This window comes from Siphateles boraxobius, unplaced genomic scaffold (genome assembly GCF_051911475.1).
Source record: "Siphateles boraxobius isolate OS27281-9 unplaced genomic scaffold, OSU_SipBor_1 130, whole genome shotgun sequence".
Classification (NCBI taxonomy): domain Eukaryota; kingdom Metazoa; phylum Chordata; class Actinopteri; order Cypriniformes; family Leuciscidae; genus Siphateles; species Siphateles boraxobius.
The window spans coordinates 21,872,703-21,894,432 of NW_027508734.1; the positions used below are offsets into that span (position 1 = coordinate 21,872,703).

The window sequence follows — 21,730 nt, forward strand, 5'->3', positions numbered from 1 at the left end:
CGCACACGTAGTCCACGCATTTATTTGCGTTGGCCGTGTTGAGGGGTCATGATATCCTGCTGCGAAACACGTCATGTACATACATAAAATGCATTTTCTGTGTTGAGTATCCAAATAGTCCAAGTGGTCATTCGAATTACAAGGAAACACTTAACGTTAAATCACACAACACAGCATCACAGTGGTTGATAATTCCAGTTCATTGTGATTCAGCTTTGGCAGATCCTCCTGGATTCACACTTAGATTAGAAGAAAGCCAACTGCGGTACCCGATGCCAAAATATAGTCATTACAAGAACTGAAAATAACTTTCTTTCATGTCGTATCTGCAGCTGAAGACTTTCATGCAGTTGTCAGCATGCAACGCAAGCGTGACTGTCTGGAATGACGAGGTGCTGACAGGCCTTTGTGACGGTGGTCAAAAGACCATACAACTCATCACAGTGATGGACACTAATGCATGCAATGGTAATCTGTTATTTAATACAACTCGACTTTCAAAAGATACAAAAGGACATCAGGGCACTGCAATTTCGGTTAAAGCAATAAATTATCAGAATGTTAGAAGGTCGTCTTAACACTATCATGCCTATCTAAAATAGCTGAATACTAGATTATGTCAAGATGCAATATTAATCTAAGAGGGCATTCAGTTAAACGACAGGGTTTATTTTCTTAAAAGGTAAGATCAAAACAAGATGCATAAATCAAAAGCCAGTGGTTGTTGATGTTCTGTTGTGTCGTGTATGCTTCGGGGTCAAGGAAAGGCTGACACTGGGTCGCCTAAATGGGTATGCAATGGGCTCTGCACAAGGGCCATTTTGACAAAATATTTCTGTGAAAATCTTTTTTAATAAAACGTAAATAACCTAAGCTTATTTGTTAAAAAAATATTGAAAGGGAATATTTGTTTAAACTTTTGTTTACCATTTTAAATGAGTTCAAAAATGTTTTATTATTAAGTGTCGACATTTGATAGATGTTACACTTGATACTGTGTATTGCGACATTACACAGTCACAATACCAAAATGAACAGTCAGAACAGAAAAACACAAAGTGAAATTTAAAAAAATGCATTAAAATGATAACAGCAATGTCCAAGTGAACAAACAGAGATTGGTAAGCTTTTTTTTATTTTATTGTAAAGTTAATATCAGTTCATTTCCAAATATCTCTGTTGCTCAAAAAATAAAGTCGTGCTTTGTTTGTAAATGGGCAGTCGATTTACATCGATAGGAAATGAGGAAATTGTAAACAGGGATGAAAACTGTTACAAGTTTTGTACTTCATACTTCGCTACAAAACTTTGACAAAAAAAGTGATTTTTAAGTGCTTAAATATAAATCCAAAAAAAAACTATTTTAGGGAGTGGAAATGGCAAATGTGACAATGAGTGATCTTCTGCAGCCATCTACTGGTTAAAGTGGTAAAATGTAATTTTCATTTTAATAGTGTTTGTTTTCCACAAGGTGGCAGAAATCTTTCACTTAAGCATGGCACATTTCCCATGACTTATCTCCATGAACAAAAATGAAAGAAAAAAAGGTAATCTTTAAAGGGAATTTTAAATGTAATGTTCACATATTATATAAAAAGATATAAAAAATATGAATCATTTTTAGACTAATAAATAATTACCATAAATAATTAAAAAACTGCTTAACTAAAAAGTGAGCAATACATGCATTGTTTAAAACGTGTTGTTCTAAAAAAATTATATACAAATTTCTGCCTGGGGTCAAACGGCTGTCAGGGGGTTAAAGGGGGTGTTATATAATACACTTTTTTTGTTTTTTGCTATTGTATCAAATATGGGGGAGAGGAGTTGCATCTTTGTCACTTTTTTAAGCCCTGATGAGTTTGCATCACTCCAAGCACAATCGATTATTGGACTTTTGGCCTCATCTTCTGTTAATCTTAAGTGCGCAGTCAAACATGACATCAGAAACAATTGGATGTGTGAGTAAATTACCTCATCCAGATATAATTTAATAATTACAGTGGCTGTCAATGACTTGCAGAAAATGTTCTGTGAGGGTTAGTTTTAGGGGATAGAATATACAGTGGAATATACTCTGAATATACACTGATCTTGCCTTCAGGAAATGTGCAGTTTCGCCCAATGGTTGACAATAGTATGCAAGATGGTGAAAGCAGTCTCAAAGTTAAGTCAATTAATCCTGCATAAAAGAACCTTCAGGAGATAAAAAAGATTATAAACTCAGCAACTCAGGATATTGTATTTTAAAGGTAATTTTGTAAAATCCAAATAAGCTTTATAGATCTTTATTAGAAATGGTTTTATTTATGTTTTTTTTATGCATGTTCAATGAACCATAAAATGTGGAAGCACAGAACTAAGAACTTACTAACAGTTTACAGGTATACAATTAAACAATACTAGCTTAGGACACTATAGAGACCTTTCTGACTCCAGAAAACCAAAAGAAAGATGTGTGTAGCCAAGTGTCCCCCAGACGTGTTTGAGAACTTGCAAGTGCCTTGGTGGAAGAGTGGAGTAATATCTCACAGCAAGAACTGGTGCAGTCCATGAGGATGAGATGCACTGTATATTCAAAACAGCTGCTGGCCAAACCACATACTGACTGCTACTTTTGAAACATCTGAAGATCCTTTGCTACAGTCAGACTCTAAATTTACCCCATCCGGTCTGTGCTCCCTTATCCTCCATCCACCTTTAGCTTCTTTGTTCTGTCATCCAATTGGGGGTGATGGAAGGTGGGCTCAATGATAGGTCATGGTGGTAGAGGTGTGAAGGGGTGGGATGATTTGGGGCAAGTACTTTACGACATTTAAGGGATGTGGGGGCGGGGGGTATCTATTAAAAGAGAAGTGTTGGTGTTGGTGTCCACAATGCCTGTTTGGGACACTCAACCAGGATGCCAGAACCAACTAAAAAAACAGGTATGCTAGTGTTTTTGTTCTTAATTCCGAAATTTTAGAAGAGATATTTAACCAGAGTTGTTGGTTGAGGAAATGTTAACCTTTCTGTTCTGAACTTTGAACCTATGTGTACTGGGTTGATCACAGTACAACTTCAAAACGTCAGCAATTTGTAATATATACGGTGCTTTCCATGAATTGAACTCCTGAACCTCTGTTGTTTTTTGGTGTAGCCTAATCTGTAGAACAATTGTGCACATTTGTAATTGAACACATGGGCAAAATGGGCAGAATCAATTGATTTAATGAACATTTTCTTAATATACTGTCAAGATGTTCTTTTAAACTGTACTGCATATGGTATGAAAACAGCTTTCAAAGCATGTGACTGTATTATGCACTGCTCTAGAATTTCTTCTTGACAATTTTTTTATTATATATATATTTTTAATCCAAATACCATTTAATGCCTTATCTAAGCAAAAGAGATAGAATAATGGCAGTGGACTAGAGGGCTTTTTTCCAAAAGTGCACAGAATAACCTTGCCTAAACAGGAATTAAAGGATTGCCATAATGTGATTGACAGCCCACTCAGGCGATATTCGCTAAGACCTACAGCTTGCTAACAATGCTGTTGCTTCAATTTTTAGCATTAAGCAATGGAGTTTAGTGGTAGTCACATAATCCATCTGCAGACGCTTTCTCTTCCCTTTTTCAATATCTTCAGTGTACTTCAATGGCTCTAGACCAGTGGTTCTCAATCAGGGGCAGTGGACAAATAGGGGTACTCGGCAAACTTACAGTGGAGTCCCAAAAAGCCTTAAAATGATTTAGATGTAGTTATATTAACAATCTTAATTAAAATAAAGACATAATATTTTTTATTTTTTTATTTTTATTACACCAGAAATACCAGAGGTACATCAGCTTAGATTAAAGGGCCTTCGAATATTATCTTGGACAAAGGGCATCCTTGGAGTCAAAAAGTGGAGAACCACTGCTTTAGATTCATAACAGGACATCTCAACAACAATATGCTCTTAAGTTTATCGTGACTGAACAGATGTTACATTTTCTTTTGAGTGACAGACATGCCTAGGATTTAAATGTTTGTGTGGCAACCATCAGCATCTAGTATAAGTTTAATGATACAAGTCACCTTCATGAAATACTTTCCCTTCCAATCCCAGCGAAGTGACTATTGGCTGGAACACTGGCTGACTTAAATTATCCCATGAACTGCCTCTTTTACTCTAGAGTCTAAATAATTTCCCTTTATGTATCAGTCCTCTATTATTGACATTCAACCCAACATTTCGAAGTAACATATCCTCGTACAGGTCCTGACATTGTGCTTACCTCACATGCATTATAGTTCAAAACACATTTACCACATAGAGATCAATAGTTTACTGCCACTGCTTCCATCAATCCATGGAACAAAGACAATGAGGATACCAGCAGTTTTGAAATGGCAAGAGAGGGACCAGTACTTGATATACAACAGAAATAGATCTCAGTTAATCCATCTAGCAGCTACCTGCGGCTGAGTCAAAATGCACTGCAGTTCTCAATGAAGAGCACATTCACTATTTTTAAACCCAGAGGGTTTGACTTGCTTTATGTTTGAATTATGCGATTGAAGATGCGTGACTTAAAGTGAAAGAAAGAACGATGAATAAGCGGTTAATAATGCAAGGCATGTGAGTAACAATAACCACGGAGATCAAGTTCCAGCAACACCTTCAAGTGTCAAAAGTGTAAAGTAGTTTTCTAAATATTGCCTAAGCTATTCCTATGCAAATTACTGTGTGTATACGTTTTACTCTATGTTTACTCATTAGTATTTTTACAGAATTCCCTCTGGAGAATTACTTCACTAAATGAGCTAAATGCACACCAAAAAATTTACTTTAAAATATACTTTTAATTTAACTTTAAAAGCAAACTAAATAAATCAGGGCCTGGTTTCACAGACAGCGCTTAGATTAAAGGGGTCCTATTATGCCCTTTTACGAAGTCTTGATTTTATTTTTGCGGTGTACTAGCATATGCTGTCATGCGGGGTGGTTAAAAAAAACCCACAGTATTATTTTACATTATTACAGCACTTCTCTCCCCAGTCTGCTTCAAACATGTCATTTAGTTTGTGTTTCGATTAAACGCCTCCTTCCGAAATACAAAATGTACTGTGATTGGTTAGCTGGCCCAGGGTGTTGTGATTGGCAGGCACCACGAGAGGAGAGACTGGAGAGACTGTTCACTCCCTATTAAGCCCTATTGTACCGAATTTTGGTTGTAGTTCCACCAGAGTTCCACTGGGGGGCGATCGTCCTGAGTGCAAAATGAATGGGAGTCTATGGAGCTGGACGGCTAAATTTGTCTCTTTCACCTGATTGCCATTGAGAATCTCAGATTTGATTGTAGGTTTTGCAAGTTCAACATGGGTTATAGGTCGAAAGTTGAATGACCGAGTACTTATGTCCTTTCGATTTTTTACAGGTTGAGTTGTTTTTGCCCATTAAACGCTAGCATTCTGCTAATGAACGCTGATTGGTCAGTGAAGGACTGATTACGACCAGAGAGACCGCTTGATGGCATCGTGGCATCCGAAGCGGGACCAGAATGTGTGTGTGTATTTTCGGCGTGGTGTTTAAAAACAACAAAACAAAAACTCTTCTAGCACGTGTATTTACCTGTGTCAGCTGTGTTGACGATGCCTCGAGAGAAAAGAAAGTGCAGAGCGCGAAACGATGTGGTACGATGTGTATGACGTCATTGACATTTTAAAATACTTTTTAAACCAAATAAGTGACTCTAACACCAAGCAATGCGTAATTTCTTTGCATCTCCTTTCGAATACAACATTCAAATTACTAGACAAAAAATTATATCATGAGATAAGTGGATTTTGAGGGGTTTAGCTCCATAGACCTCCATTCATTCTGCACTCGTCCTATGAGTGCCCTCATATGGAGCCAGAATGGAACTGCAACCAGTTCAGAAGCCGGAAGTTTACTGAGAGTGAAAGTTCTCCACTCTTAGACATTCTCTGGCACCACTCAGCGCAATGTCACGTCCCTTACCATTACAGCGAGCTCTACTCTGATGTAAATATTAAAGGGGTCATATAATGCCATTTTTGTACAAGTTAATATGAATCTTTAGGGTCTAAATGAAAACTTTGTAATATACTTTTATTGAAAATTCTCATTAGTATTATAAGAAAACACAAATTTTACCTGGTCAAAAACAGCTCTGTTTTCAGCACGCCGTTTCAGTGCATATGCCTTTAAATGATAATGAGCTTTGGTCAATCCGCCCCTCTGTTCTGTGGGGCATTTTGCTTTTGACACAACCACACATGGAGTGTTGCCTTGACAACAGTTGAGGGTATATTTTGGAACAAAAATGGCAGCGGGAGTCTCTGAGGACACATCTGTGCAACCATACAAGATGACGGCCCCGAAGAAGTTCGACAATTAAGGCTCGAACAGAACGTTTCTGAATGGTTGGTTAACTTATGTCACGTAATGTACACCTGCGTACACAGTTTTTAATGACACATTAACCATAATGCGTTGTTCATTATAAACGTTGGATTACGAATTATATTGAGAACGTCGTAACGTTACATAGGAAACTTGCCGTAATATACCCTGAGTGTGAACATTAGCCACATTCATCGTGAAGCGTACAAGTGATTTGCAAAGATACACTCACTTGTTCTGGAGGTGCAGCAGGAACACGAATAGCACCTATTCTGTTTTCAGGACCAGCTTCTTAGCAAAACCAGATTTACACTGACCCTCGTTTATAAAGCAGTCTGGTGAGAAATGATTAGCGCAAACATAAAAGCATTTACGTTGATCGTTGGGAATATTCCCTTCAAAAATAAAACTCAGCCACTGCATCTTCAGCGGTTCGAATTTAGGAACATTAAAATGACTGCTCTGTTCCTTATTACAGCCAAGAACAGAACACCACAATCGCTTAGATGCCATTCTGCTCCAGTGTATCAACAATGGCGGACTACGATGACAGCTCGCTCAGGGCGGGTCTGTGTTGAAACGCTGCTGTCAATTAACAACCGTGGGAGGGGCGTCACGCGCCGTGTGACGTCACACGGTGAAACGGCTCGATTTTAGGCAGGGGAATACATATAAGGAGATTAAAACAAAAACACTGGATGCCTTTTTATCATTATATGATGGTTGTGTACAGGCACTGCCAACACACATTTCAGTACAATCAACTTGTAAAAGTGCATGTACCATTATATGACCCCTTTAATAAGGATAGTTTTAAACCAATTCAAGCCTGATTTAGACTTAATAATGTGAACCAACAAGAGGATCGTCCAGAACATATTTCATGCACGAACTGTGCCAGCAAAGGATTTCACAGGACATTTTTACATCATAGCAAAAACATAAAACTTATAATTGGAACTGTTAAAGTCCCCCTGTAGTCAATAATTTTGTCCCTTAAAACTCATCTTTGATCACCAAAATTACATATTTAAACCTTTTTTTACTGTGAAAAGTAAAAATGGTACGCTGCACAACGCATCGCTCTTTACAACGATTGGGATAACCTTGCTTCTCTTGAGACTTCACTGTTTTGGGTTCACTGGGTTTGTCTTAAAGCATAGTAAAAACACCACATAGACATAAACAACATTAAAAACTTGATTTTCACCACAGGGGAACTTTAATAGAAAACACTACTACAAATAACATACTTACAAGTGTGATCCGCAAAGAACAGATTGTCCCGACAAAGTGGGAACTGCTCCATTTCAGGAGAAGCATTTATGTGTAGTCTGCATTGTACTCTCTTAGTTTCTTGAAACGGATCAACGTAAAATGAGCAGCACTAAACAACAAATAATCGGGATTATAATGCTCAGGAACAGTGTTTAAAATAAATTTTAACCACTCTAAGTTCGTCATCCTTAGGAAGGTCAACAAATGAGTTTTGGAAAAGGGGTGGCCTGCCTCGTCCCTTTTTTTGCCTATTCTGTGGGTGGATATTATTTAAATGAGTAACATTGTGACTTCATAAAGCCCGGAAAAAAACGTGTTGTAGTCCAAACGAGTTGTTCATTGTAGTTCTTGGAAAGTGAATTCTGTTGAATAAAAATACCTGCCTTTGGAGTGGATTTTGAGCATTGTAACCTTGCAGATCTTTATGCTCAAACAGCAACTTTACACTAACTAAATTTGAAAAAGTGAAAAAGCATAAAAGGACCCCTTTAAAATAGGATTAAGCCTTAGTTCAATTAGTACATTAAAGTAGCTTTTATAAAAATGCTTTAGAAAGAAACATTACTGGTGCGTCTTGAGACAAATCAAGTGATATGACATTTAAGATATGTCAGTGTAAGTTGCTTTCAGTTAAGAGAGCTAAAACATGTATTTTAGTCTGGGACTAGGTTTAAGCCTTGTCTGTAAAACCAGGGGCAGGTGTTTTAGATTTGTTTCCACTGGAAATAAAATGAGGAGACTACAAATCAAGTGTAAAAACTTTATTTTTTAGTTCCGAGACATGAAGGTGGAGGATCCAAATGCAGTTTTATTGAAAGGGTAATCAAAAGTACAGGCAGGGTCAAACACAGGCAGGCAGACCATACAAAAAAACACAACAAAGCAGGGAACACAGGCAAAAGAGTAATCCACGGAACAGGCAAGAAATCCAAAAACCAAGAGACATGAAACCAGGGAGAATGCTCGGAATTGCAGTGTAACACTAAACAAGACTTCACAGGGAATGAATGAGTGTACATGGTTTAAATGGGCTGAGACTAACAAGGTAATGAGACACAGGTGGATGCAATCAGGGAGGATGAGTCCGGGCAGTAAGTTATGGAAAACGTAGGTTTTGAGGGAATGACAATAGCCTGATGTGGAGTGCCCTCTGGTGGCTCTCAAGGGCACTCCAGCTGGTGACCGTTACATAGTCCCCCCTCAAAGGAGCGGCTTTCAGACGCTCCTAAAATTGTCCAGGAGGGAGGTGGACCCGGGGGCGGGATGGAGGGCCAGGCCCGTGGAACGGAAGAGGGCACCAGGACCGTTACAAGTTGATTAGATAATTGCATTAATGAGAAATTGAACAGATGTTCCTAATAATCCTTTAGGTGAGTGTATATATATATATATATATATATATATATATATATATATATGCTATACTCGGTCCAACTCGGTAACACAGGGACGCAATGGGCAGACGAAGACAGCAATATATCCACATGGGCTCATAAGAATTAGTCCACAGGAAATACCAGAGTGACGATCCAGAAAACAGCACGAAACAACGGAGGGAATCTCTGGAGACCTCGACGACGATCTGACAAAGACAAGACGAGATCACAAACAATATATTTGGACCGCTCATTCAAAACAGCTGGCACAGATCAAACGGGGCAGGCGGATTAATGTGAGAACGAAATACGGGTTTTAATTTGGAGACATGAAAAACGGGATGAATACTCCTGTACGCAGGAGGGAGTTTGAGGCGGACTGCCACTGAGCTAAGAATCTTGGTGACAGTGAACGGGCCGATAAATTTGGGAGCCAGTTTATTACTAACAGGGCGAAGAGGAATGTTCTTGGAGGAAAGCCAACCCAGACGAGAGACTGACACTCGCCCCCAGTAACCGACAAAACTCTCTCCAAAATTTGGATATAAATTGGGGCCCCCTGTCGGAAACCACGTCTGTCGGGAGGCCATGAATGCGAAAGACGTGATCTACGACAGTAACCGCTGTTTCCTTAGCTGAGGGTAATTTGGGTAAGGGAATAAAATGTGCTGCCTTCGAGAACCGGTCCAATACAGTCAAAATGACTGCATTGCCCTGGGAGGGTGGGAGGCCCATGACGAAATCTAGTGCGATATGGGACCAGGGTCTGGAAGGGACAAACAGCGGTTGAAGTAACCCATCAGGGGGTCAATTGGAAGTTTTACCACGGGCGCAAATTGAGCAGGCCAAAACAAAATCCCGAAAATCGTGAGCCATAGCAGGCCATCAGAATCGTTGTTTGACCAAAAATCTGGTAGGACTAACTCCTGGATGACAAGCCACATTGGAACCATGACCCCACCTGATAACGTTGGACTGGACTCCCTCCGGCTCAAATAACCGACCCGGTGGGCAAACGGGTGGAGGCGTTACCCCCGTGCGGACCTTCGACTAGACATCCCATGTGAGTGTAGAGACAGTAAGTCTCTCAGGTAGAATGCACTCGGGAGTAGACGGGCGTTCGGAGCGATCAAAAATGTGGGACAACGCTTCGGGTTTGATGTTCTTGGAATCCGGGCGGTACGAGAGCGAGAAGTCAAAACGACCGAAAAAAGGTGCCCACCGAGCCTGCCTGGAGATCAATCGTTTAGCCTGATGTATTCGAGGTTCTTATGATCTGTCCAGACAATAAAGTGTTCCCCCGTCCCCTCTAACCAGTGGCGCCATTCTTCCAATGCTAATTTGACAGCCAACAATTCTCTGTTACCAATATCATAGTTGCATTCAGCCGACGATAAGCAATCGTTGAGGTTGGTAACAAAGCAGCTCTTGAGATTGGTAAATTTCGCTTCTGCAGCATTAGACCACCTGACACCGTTCCGGTGGAGGTCAAGGCGGTCAGAGGAGCGGCTAGTTGGCTGAAATTATGAATGAAACGTTGGTAAAAATTGGCGAATCCCAGGAACCTCTGCAGGGCCTTACGGGAATCTGGATCTGGAATTGGACAATTTACCACAGCCTTAACCTTGTCAGGATCCATGCGTACTCCCTCGGACGAGACGATGTACCCCAAAAACGAGACTGACTGTGCGTAAAACGCGCACTTCTCAGCCTTTACAAAAAGCCCATTCTCGAGCAGCCTCTGGAGTACTCGCCTGATGTGTTGAACGTGTTCCTGGAGAGAAGAAGAAAATATCAATTTGTCATCCAGGTAGACATATATGAACTGGTCAATCATGTCTCTCAACACGTCATTGACGAATGCTTGGAAAACTGCGGGGGAGTTGGAGAGCCGCATTGTAGGCCGAAAGGCATAACCAAGTATTCAAAATGTCCCCTGGGGGTATTGAACGCCGTTTTCCACTCATCACCCCTTCTTATGCGGACCAAATGATAAGCGTTGCGCAAGTCCAGATTCTTGAAAAAAGACACTCCCTGCAACCGCTCAAAGGCTGAAGATATCAATGGCAAAGGATAGGACTACTCATTGAAAACAGCTGGCACAGATCAACTCATCAGTCACGCTAACGGCTCACCCTGATGAGCGACGCCCATACACACATACATGCACACACATAGCGAGGGCGAGTCTGTGAATCCATGAACTGTGACTATATATATATATATATATATATATATATATATATATATATATATATATATATATATATATTGTAAATATAAATTAGATTTGGCTTAATCTTCTAAAAACACATTTTCTTATATTGCTAAATGATAGAATATTGATCTGAGACATCTAGAGATCTAAGCATTAGACCACAAAGTCTTGAGGACCATTCAAAGTGTGTAATATCGGAGAGGCTAGGGGAGAATATAGAGGCGGGGCAAGCCGTTTTCAGAGATTAGAACTTGAGGTGGAGATTTTGGAAATACATCCTTTCCTTCTGACCCTCCCTCCCTCCTTCAGTCTCAGCTTTCATCAAGAAACCAAAGTCTCAGACTGCTGAGATTGGGGCAACAGTCATATTTGAAGCCGAGACTGAGAAGCCTGATGCAAAGGTGAGATGGCAGCGAGACTCCAAGGACATCTCATCCAGTGACAAGTATACCATCTCAGCAGAGGGCATTAAGCACTCTCTCACAATAAATAATGCAGTCCACGAGGATGCAGTGGGATATGCTGTTATTGCTGGGGTGTCAAAATTCAAATTTGAATTAAAGATAAAAGAATCAGAAGGTGGGTGATTTTTGGATGGCGTCTTATTTATTTCCTGTATTTGCCTCACTATTACCCCACCTTTGGTTTGTTTGTTTGTAAAGCAGTCACAGAGCACCATAACCATTCTACTTTCTGATTTACTTTTTCCCTGGCGTTGCAACCAGAAGTTTTTAAAGCACATTTTCTGAGCATGTAATCACTATTTGTAAGGATTTCTCAGACTGCTGTGGAATCTAGGGAACTCACCAGACCTCTTATAGCTGTTCCTCACTTCAAACTTTTAGGCCCGGTTTCACCGACAGGGCTTAGATTAAGCTATGATTAGTCCTTAGTTCAATTACAACATTTAAGTAGCTTTTTTAAACGTTCCTTAGAAGAAAAACATTACTTGTGCATCTTGAGACAAAAGAATGGCACTGATATATTTTAAGATTTGTCACAGCAAGTTGCTTTCAGTTAAGACAACTCAAACATGCATTTTAGTCTGGGACTAGGCTTAAACCTAGTCTGTGAAACCAGGGATTAAACTTCAGTGTCCTATCATAGAGTTGTGATCCTGTAAGGCATTATAAAGATAAGTGTGGGTTCAATTAAATACTCGACGAATAGCCTTATAAAGTCAGTGTCTAGAGGGGCAAAGTAAAGTGTAGTTGTCTTTTAGTGCATTTTTTCCTGATAAATTGATTCTCAGAAAAAAGAAACAAAAATTCAACAGAATTATCCTTGTACATATAGAACTCTCCTATAGAACTCTGTTGAAGGGGTTCAGTGTAACAAGTATTAGTGCTATTTTTTTTCATGGCCAAAGCACACGAGTATAAATGGCCAATGTTTCATGTGCTTCATCTGGACATATTGCAACTTTAAGTCTCTACCGTTGTTACATAGATCTATGGTTATACATCAGGTATTTAGAGCCATTTATCCAGCCACAGACGAAGATGAAAGCAAGTGCTAATTTGTATGGCCAGTAGAATCCTGAAAAGAGTGATATCAAAGCTAAAAAGGAGATGCAAAAGCATGTTCATTAATAGACAGAGAGTGTGTTTTAAGGGTAATATATCTTAAATGTTTTATTTTTAAAAAGTTATACTCAAGAGCCATGTGAACTTGTGAGCATCTTGCTTTGTAGTGAAGGAACCACAAAAAGCCATATCTCCAGATCCTGCAGCTGTGGATCCTATGCCTGAAGAACCTAAAGAAGCTCCACCAGCACCTTCTGAAAGCTCAGCTCCAGACACCAGTGGACCCGCGTCAGATGGTGTAGTACCTGAAGGTGAAAAACACACAGAGACATGTTTAATTAAGCTTTGTCATCTAATTACACATTTCAAATTATTGAAATTGACTGAATAACAAACCCTATTTTTCGGTTTGTTTTTAAGCTCTGCCTGAGAGTCATCATCCTGACACAAGGCAGGACCTTACAGGTCTCTTCACAGAGAAGCCCCAAAGCGGGGAGGTGAATGTAGGTGAGTAACACTGCCTCTAGTCAAAAAGAAACTGATAATGCATATGAAATGAAAACATTCTTCCAATCTGTTCCTCCCATGTAGGTGAGAACATTACCATTGTTGCTCGGGTGTGTGGTGAATCTCTGCTGAAGAAGCCCACGGTAAAATGGTTCAAAGGAAAGTGGATGGATCTGGCCAGCAAGTCAGGAAAGCACCTGCAACTCAAAGAGCACTATGACCGCAACAGTAAGGTCTGTGTTCAAATAGTTACGTAATACACAATACATTTAGAATAGTTTGAAAGTCAAAAATTATTCAAATTAACCCAACACGTGTTTTTGTTTGTTTTCTATTCAGGTGTACACATTCGAGATGCATATCGTTGCAGCTAAAGCCAATTTTGCTGGAGCCTATCGATGTGAGGTGTCATCTAGAGACAAGTTTGACAGCTGTAATTTTGACTTAGTAGTACATGGTAAGACCCAAACTTTTATTTTGGGCCTGAAAAAAAGACAGTTTGAATAAGAAGAACCATTTGCATGCTTGATAAACAACAACAAGGAAAAGTGTTAAGAATATATAGTGCTGAATTCATTTCTAATGTGTGCTTTTCACTGTATGCATTCTACTCCAGAGGCTCGTACAACAGAAGGGTTTGATATTCGCTCTGCATTTAGACGCACGTGAGTATTTATGTCATTTATTATTTTTCTTTATTTAATAAAGTATAAATGAAAGTATTGATTTCAACAGTTCCTTCCTTAAAATTAAAAAAGGTCATGCTGGCCGACAGTATCATGCCATTTCAGCAACATATACTGAAACGCTAACCTGTTGTTGTTTTTTTTGCTTGCTTGCTTGCCTAGTTTGAGGTTTGATGAAATAATTTTGTGTGCATAGATCCTAGCACTTCTTTTCGAGGTTTGTTTGTACATTAAGATAGCATTTGAGTCCATATTTTGGATTTAAAATTTTGCATTTATACTGCATTGACCCTTTTGGAACTGCTGATTACCCAGGAGCACCAGTGCAGGTGGTAAGAAGAAGATGGGAGAACCTGGCAGGTAGCTAAGTATAGGGGTTTGCTGCAGCAGCAGGGGATATATTCACAACACTGTCATTGTCTTTACTCAACCAAACCCTCTGATTTGTCATCAAAGAGTTCATTGAGTCCTTTAGTGTCCATCCGTGTCCCACTGTCAGTCATCTGTTATAGCTTGCCCTTTTCTTTCTGTCTTTTTCAATCTTCCCTTTGTCTGCCAACATCTAAGGAGAGTGATATTAGTCATCGCTGATGCTTTATGACTCACTCTCCAAGGATCTTTGCAAACTCTCATCCTGACTCTCATTTCCTGTTCTCTTCTTCTGACCATTTTCTCTGTTTTTGTGGGAAGGGCAATTTCCCCAACACTCATTACTGGTGTATCGGAGGCAGATGGCCTTAAAGTGAATATGATTTCCCTGTCCACTGATCTTTTCAAGTGCAGAAACTGATTAAGAGTGAGCAAATTAGAGGATCACACTAATAACGTTGCCACCAGTTTAATCAGAAACCGCACTATGTCCGTGACTGTTTTGTAATACTTTAATTCTGGTTATTTCAATCATAATAACAGAAATCTCTCCATGCACCTCAACTTCTTAACTGTGGCTGATACCTTGTCAAAATCAGTGGAACCAGCTGCTCAAACTTTGAGTGATGTGTCTCTTTTGTTGTCCCTCTTCATTCCATGGTGATTTGCTAGATGTTGTCAAACCATTGAAGTTCCTCACTTGTTGCCTTATAATAACTAAACAGCCTCCGGGGTCTTTGATATGTACAGTGATTCTAGAAGGAGTCTGCTATGGATTTCTTCTGTGCATCAGGATTTCTGTGTTTTTACCCTCCTCTTCGACATCCTCCAACAAAGTGCCTTTAAAGTGCCCCTATTCTGCTTTTTCTTTTTGGAAATTACCTTTTCATGTAGTCTGTTATATAGCTGCAAAAGGTCTATAAAGTTTCAAAGGTCAGAGTGTACGATAAATAAGTAATTTATTGTCTACCCCCAAAAAAGAGCCCATTATGAACTGCCTGAAATGAGTCGTCAGTAATTCCATTCTTACTTCCTGCACAAACATATGCAAGTTTCATAATGCCAGCCGATATGGTCGTCACTGGCTGCCCGCAAACAATGTCTAATTTGACCCAACCTTAAACACTGACTACGTTTACATGCAGCCAATTTTCGGGTTATGTTCGTGTTAAGGTCACTATTCGGGTTTCTGAAACATTAGGAATAACCCGTTTACATGTGTGAGCAGAGAGAGTTACTCCTGTATACATGGAATTGTAATATCCCGATGTAAACGGCGACGCACGGTTAGCGTCTGGAAGTACGGACAACCTTAAGACGCAATACGCGTCATTTCCGATTCTTCTTTCTGTATCCAAAGACAACAACAACAGCAGCAGCACGCGGATAATGAATAGTTCGGGGCAAATAGAGATCGCCTTTGTTTGCGCTGTGATGCTGGTACTGACCTCGCTCCAAATGTATGCTGTGCTGCGTCTCGCCATGTTTACTTCCGGTATACTGCACGCGGGTTTTGGTATGCGCCAAGAAGTTCCTCTACTCAAAAGACGATTCCTTGCGAATAGAACATGCACAGAACACAAATCGTTATGGGGATATGCCGATACACGTTTACATGACCAAAAATTCGGGTTAGAAAAGGGGTACCCCAGGTATCATATCCTGGTTTTGAAAAATCCGGGATATGAGCATATTCGGGTTTTTGCCGGTGTTTACATGGCCGTGCGTGACCGGGTTATTGCTAATATCCCAGTTTTGAACGGGTTATTGGCTGCATGTAAGCGTAGTCACTGTAGTTGTAGCTGAGGCCTGGAAGAGTTTGTTTTGTGTTGTCGACATGTTGAGAAGAGGTTGCTTTCTGCGCTGCCACTTTGCAGGCATTTCCAAAGGCTCAAATTGATCTTTGGCTCGAATTGATATGGTAAAACGAACGCTATTGTTGCTGTTCGAATCACTGTGTATCAAGGACTGAGGAAGCCTCTGGAGCTGAAATTGGTGAGATATGGTAACCGGCATTTTGTTGGCATTTTGATTCCGAAATGCACAGTGAGCAGGTGAACAATCACAATAGACGGCGCCATCTGACCAATCAGAGCAGGCTCTCGGAAAAGACGTGGTTTCGAAAGACCGAATCCTTTATCAAACCGTTTCATGCACTTAGCATGTGAACCTATTATAGCATACCTACAAAACCTAATGAGGAACCTTTAAAATAGCATAATAGGGACACTTTAAAAACAGCATAGTGCAGATCTGTTCCAGTTTCTATTGCCTCAGAAAATTATTTGCATGTGTTGTTTGTGCATCTGTCCTAAATCAGCATCTACACATCAGTCGCAAATGTGCTCTGTATGTGTCTGTATAAACTACTGTTTGAGGGTCAGTAAGATATTTTGTTAGAAAGAAATGAACTTTTATTCAGTAAGGATGCATTAAATTGCATCAATAAAGTGACAATAAAGACACTTTTGATCAAAAACATAAAAAAATATATATTTAAAGTAAATGCTGTTCTTTTGAACTTTCTATGCATCAAAGAATACGGTGAAAAATGATAAAGCTTCAAAAATATTAAGCTGCACAAGTGTTTTCAACACAGATAATGAGAATAATTGTTTCTTGAGCACCAAATCAGCATTAGAATGGTTTGGTGCTCAATGGTTTGAAATCATGTGACACTGGAGTAATGGCTGCTGTAAATTAAGTTTTGCCATCATAGGAATAATTTTCATTATAAAATAGAAAACATTTAATTAAATTGTAATAATATTTCATAATATTACAGTTTTTTTTACTGTAATTTCTCAAATAAATGCAGCTTTGGTGAGTAATAAGGGACTTCTTTCAAAAATATTTTAAAGAATCTTACTGAACCATTAACCATATTCTGTTATTTTACATAATCATTAATTACATTTTAGTTTTTAAAAATGACTGCATTTCAACATTATAGAAGCTGTTAAAAGATTTCCCCTATTTTAAAAATGTGCCTACCTTATAATGAGGTTAGAATGTAACAATTTTGTATGCTCATGTTTTGTGGTTCTCGATTCCTTCTTCTCCTACAGTAGCATAGATGCAGGTGATGACTCGGGTGAACTGGACTTCAGTGCTTTACTGAAAAAGAGGTGAGTCTTGAGGCATCTAAACATACATTCAGAGACATTCATTGTCTACACATGTCCAAAACTTTCACAATGAATGCAGTGGGTCTCCAGAAGTCTGAGACTACTTGTGAATAAATGCAATAATTTTATCCATTTTTGAACAAATGACTATTATTAACAATTTAAGTTGTCCTCAAAAATTGAACTGTTTCCTTTGTTCCTTGCTCCCGTTTCCATGGTTACTCATTAGTTCATTGATTTAGTCACACTTGTCCTTTTTTACCCCTGATTAGTTTGTGTTTTTCCGTTATTAACATTGTGGATGTGGTTGTTCTGTTCCAGTTCTTTTGAGATTTGCCTAGATGCCTTAGTATTTTATTTTGATTAAGGGGCCGTTTATACAACACTGTTTTCAACAGAAACCTGAAAACTGTTTTGGCCATTCATTTACATGACAACAGTTTTTTGGGTGCCAGAAAATGCTGTCTTTTGAAAACGGGTTTTAAAGTGCAAGGTTTTTGAAAACTATTCTGTTACCGTCTCTGTGTTAACAAAAAGATTGACTTCATTTACATACGTATTACGTGTTTAGTTTATAGGTGCGTAGCTTTTCTTTACAAAGTGCACATCGCCAACAACTGATCTGGCTTGCATAATACAGTGTTTTTAAAGGTTTTCGCGGATCCGTGTGAACGGGATCGTTTTGACAACATTGCCGTCTGAATGTTGTCATGTAAATATACCCTTAGTTATTATTAAAAACTGTTGCGCATAGATCCTGCTCCTTTTTCATGATTTTTGTTGCAACCAATGTTACAAATGTTTGTTTCCAAGTCTAAAATTGATTGTAAATCCAAGATTTTCAAAGTGTTGTCTGATGTTTTAACTCCACTGTATGTTTAGAGCTACATATGGTGTGAATGATTTAAATTAAATATAGGCACCTTGTGAATTAATATATTGAGGTATAAGCTTTATTTATTCCAATTTCCCTATATAAATGTTCCAATTTACCTGCACAATTTGTAGGCTCATCTATGTATAATTGTTTTTGTTTTTCTCCTCTGTGGCTCTGCCACTCATATTCAGAGAGTAAGTGAGTCACACTGCACTGACTGCTTGTGCATGAAGGAATGTTGAGTGTTGTACTGCCAAGTGTGTGTGTGTGTGTGTGTGTGTGTGTGTGTGTGTGTGTGTGTGTGTGTGTGTGTGTGTGTGTGTGTGTGTGTGTGTGTGTGTGTGTGTGTGTGTGTGTGTGTGTGTGTGTGTGTGTGTGTGTGTGTGATTCCTTGATTGTTCTCTCTCCTAATCAGCCACTGATTGCCAACTTTAGTCCTTCAATGTTTTTCCACTCCGCAGACTGCACACCCACTTGGAACTAGATAGACAGAGTCACGATTTACTTATTTTTAGCAAACTCCTTTATCATACTCATTTACTCCTAATTGATCACATTAATAAACCTAGAACTCTCACGATTCCCACGTCATTCTACATCCCACACCATTCATCCCACATTCACTGACTCTGCTACAGCCTATCAAATTGCTTATGTCAGTAAATACTCTACGTTTATGCAAAACATTTTTTTATAGGTTTAATAGACACAAGAGACACAGGAAGATAAGCTATAATTAAATAGAAACTTTTCTGTAGGCTACAATGTAGATTATGCATGTTTCTTTTGTTTAATGCATGTATAAAAATGAATTGTAAAATTGTCTTGATGGACTAGCAGTTTGTTGCTATGTGATCTAAAAGGTTGATAATGTGAAATTAATCAGCTGTGGTTTGTTTTTGCTTGACGCTTGGGTTCTGCCTCTACATAAGTACAGCAGTTTCTTAAAAACTGGCCTACGGTAAGATTCTTTTAAAATACAGAATAAAAATGTAATAATAACATTGATTTCATTCATTAATACTTATTTGCTGTTGTAAATTGCATTTCTATACTTTAATAAAGAATTTGAATGAATAATGTAAACACTCTTAAAGCTTATATTTTCATTATTTTTGAGTCTTAAATGTATAGTTCATCCGAAAATTCTGTCATCATTTACTCACCCTCATGTCATTCCAAGCCAGTATGACTTTTTTTTTTTTTTGAAAAATGTTTCAACTGTTTTTATGTTGCAGTCAATGAAAGTCATTGGGGTCCATTGCAGTTTTGGACTTTTATTGTATGGACAAAAAACATTTTTCAAAATATAATCTTTTACAGCATTACACAAAAGAAAGTCATAGAGGTTTGCCACAACAGGAGGCTGAGCAAATAATGACAAAATTATAGTTTTTTTTATGAAATATTCCTTTAATAAACTCTTAAAAGAGCATTATTAAATCATTTTGAAGACACCAGATGTTCAGACTTGATTTGCCTGTCCTGATCAACATCCATCTTCTGTTGTGGTTTGCAGAGCTGTTCATGTGAGCACAGAGCCTGACGTAGACGTATGGGATATCCTCCAGAAGGCTCCACCGACAGAGTATGAAAAGATCGCCTTCCAGTATGGAATCACTGACTTGCGAGGGATGCTTAAGAGACTCAAAAAGATGAAAAAAGAAGAGAAAAAAAGTGCAGGTTTGTAGCCCTTTGTTAATCTTAAAGACCACAAAAAATTTGACTATTAGCAATAGCTCAAGTTTGAAGGATGATGGATACTGTGTGTGTATTAATACATGAAAGACTGTGCTTTGCAGTTTTATAGCTTAAAATGGATTTGTTCAATAAAAAACATCAAATGTTTATTTGTTACATGCACATTTGATGCATTAGAACTGATGTGTTTTTTTTCCCCTACAAACTTTTATCACTTTACAAGAGTACAAAGCCAAAAAAAGACAGCAAACAAGCAAACAATGTAACATTATATAAGTTTTTTTTCTGATAGTGCGACTGAGCTTTTCGTTATTTTATTCACAGCTTTTCTTAGGAAGCTGGACCCAGCCTACCAAGTCGAAAAGGGACACAAGATCAAAATGCAAATTGAATTGGCCAATCCAGATGCAGAAGTAAAATGGTTAAAAAATGGACAAGAGATACACCCAACTGGAAGGTATCTATTTAGGTCCTTTCAATTTAATTAAAAAGGGGGAAAACACATTCTGAGTTATAATTATTATGCATTGTCTTAAAGAAGTTACGTGCATGGAAAGGGCACGATCACAAATAACTGTCTATTTCTTTGACTTTTGAAAATGCTTTGTGCTTGCTGATGGATGGACTGTTCTTCCTGCTCTCCGCTGTCAACCCTAGCAAGTGAGTGGCACTCAACAGTATGTCTATGACAGTACGCAGCTTACACTTGATAAGCAACTCTGGGGCTCGTCTGTGGGGTTAGATGTCTCAAACAGCCTGTTGACTATGAATATGCAGGGACAGTTTTACAAGAATGCACAGCAGCACTGTAGACTCAGATGTCAGCTGTGGCAATGGATGGAGGCTGTCAGATGTTTAAGGACAGACTGAAATAACAATGGAAAAAAAACTAAACAATCCTCAATGGCTCATAATAGCATTCAGTGACCTTAGTTAAGTGAAACTTCTTTTAAAAATACATCTTGTGAATTGAAGCATTTTAAAGCAAGTCTTGTCATATGTTTAACAATTGTATATTATTTGTTTGCCACAAAATTTCTGACATGATAATGTCTTCATTGATAAAAAATAAAAAATACTTTTAGAAAAGTGTTTTGTTAATTTGTGATGTAGGAAGAGCCTCTCCAACAGTGATGCTTTGTCCCCATCTAGAGAACAAAACTGGAAATGCTACTGAATAATTTCTTGTTTTTCCACAGGTACATCTTTGAGAGTGTAGGCAACAAACGTTTCCTCACCATAAACAACTGTTCTCTGGCAGATGATGCTGCTTATATGTGCGTAATTGGAGATGAGAAGACCGTCACCGAGCTCTTTGTTAAAGGTAATTAACATCCACAGACAAAGACCTTTGAGAAAATACATTTTGTAAATATTTTATATATTTTTTTTATAAATATTCAATTATTATTTTTTTAATCTCTCTCTCTGTACCTTTTAGAGCCTCCTGTTCTGATCGTACGTAACCTAGAGGATCAGATGGTTATGAAAGGAGAAAGAGTGGAGTTTGAGTGTGAAGTGTCTGAAGAGGGGGCTCAGGTGAAATGGTAGGTCTATCAAAATGCACACACTTCCTATTCCTTTTCCTTTTCGTTATTAATAACACATTTACAGGACAGATTAAAAAAGGGGTTTTTCTGGTTAGATGTGCATCTGTAGTAAACAT

At 38.6% G+C, this 21,730-nt stretch overlaps 1 protein-coding gene across 1 annotated transcript in view; it reads left to right on the plus strand.

Moving 5' to 3' along the window:
* The first annotated feature begins 2,819 nt into the window (after positions 1-2,819).
* mybpc3 (myosin binding protein C3) overlaps positions 2,820-21,730 on the plus strand; it is a 44,119-nt gene continuing 25,208 nt past the window's right edge. The window contains exons 1-14 of the mRNA XM_077228691.1: positions 2,820-2,927; positions 11,580-11,849; positions 12,964-13,107; positions 13,217-13,303; positions 13,388-13,536; positions 13,643-13,760; positions 13,920-13,968; positions 17,427-17,486; positions 18,555-18,557; positions 19,301-19,324; positions 19,883-20,046; positions 20,389-20,521; positions 21,264-21,388; positions 21,506-21,611. Coding sequence (XP_077084806.1) covers positions 2,903-2,927; positions 11,580-11,849; positions 12,964-13,107; positions 13,217-13,303; positions 13,388-13,536; positions 13,643-13,760; positions 13,920-13,968; positions 17,427-17,486; positions 18,555-18,557; positions 19,301-19,324; positions 19,883-20,046; positions 20,389-20,521; positions 21,264-21,388; positions 21,506-21,611 — 1,457 coding nt within the window. The 5' untranslated portion in view covers positions 2,820-2,902. The remainder of the gene's footprint in view (positions 2,928-11,579; positions 11,850-12,963; positions 13,108-13,216; positions 13,304-13,387; positions 13,537-13,642; positions 13,761-13,919; positions 13,969-17,426; positions 17,487-18,554; positions 18,558-19,300; positions 19,325-19,882; positions 20,047-20,388; positions 20,522-21,263; positions 21,389-21,505; positions 21,612-21,730) is intronic.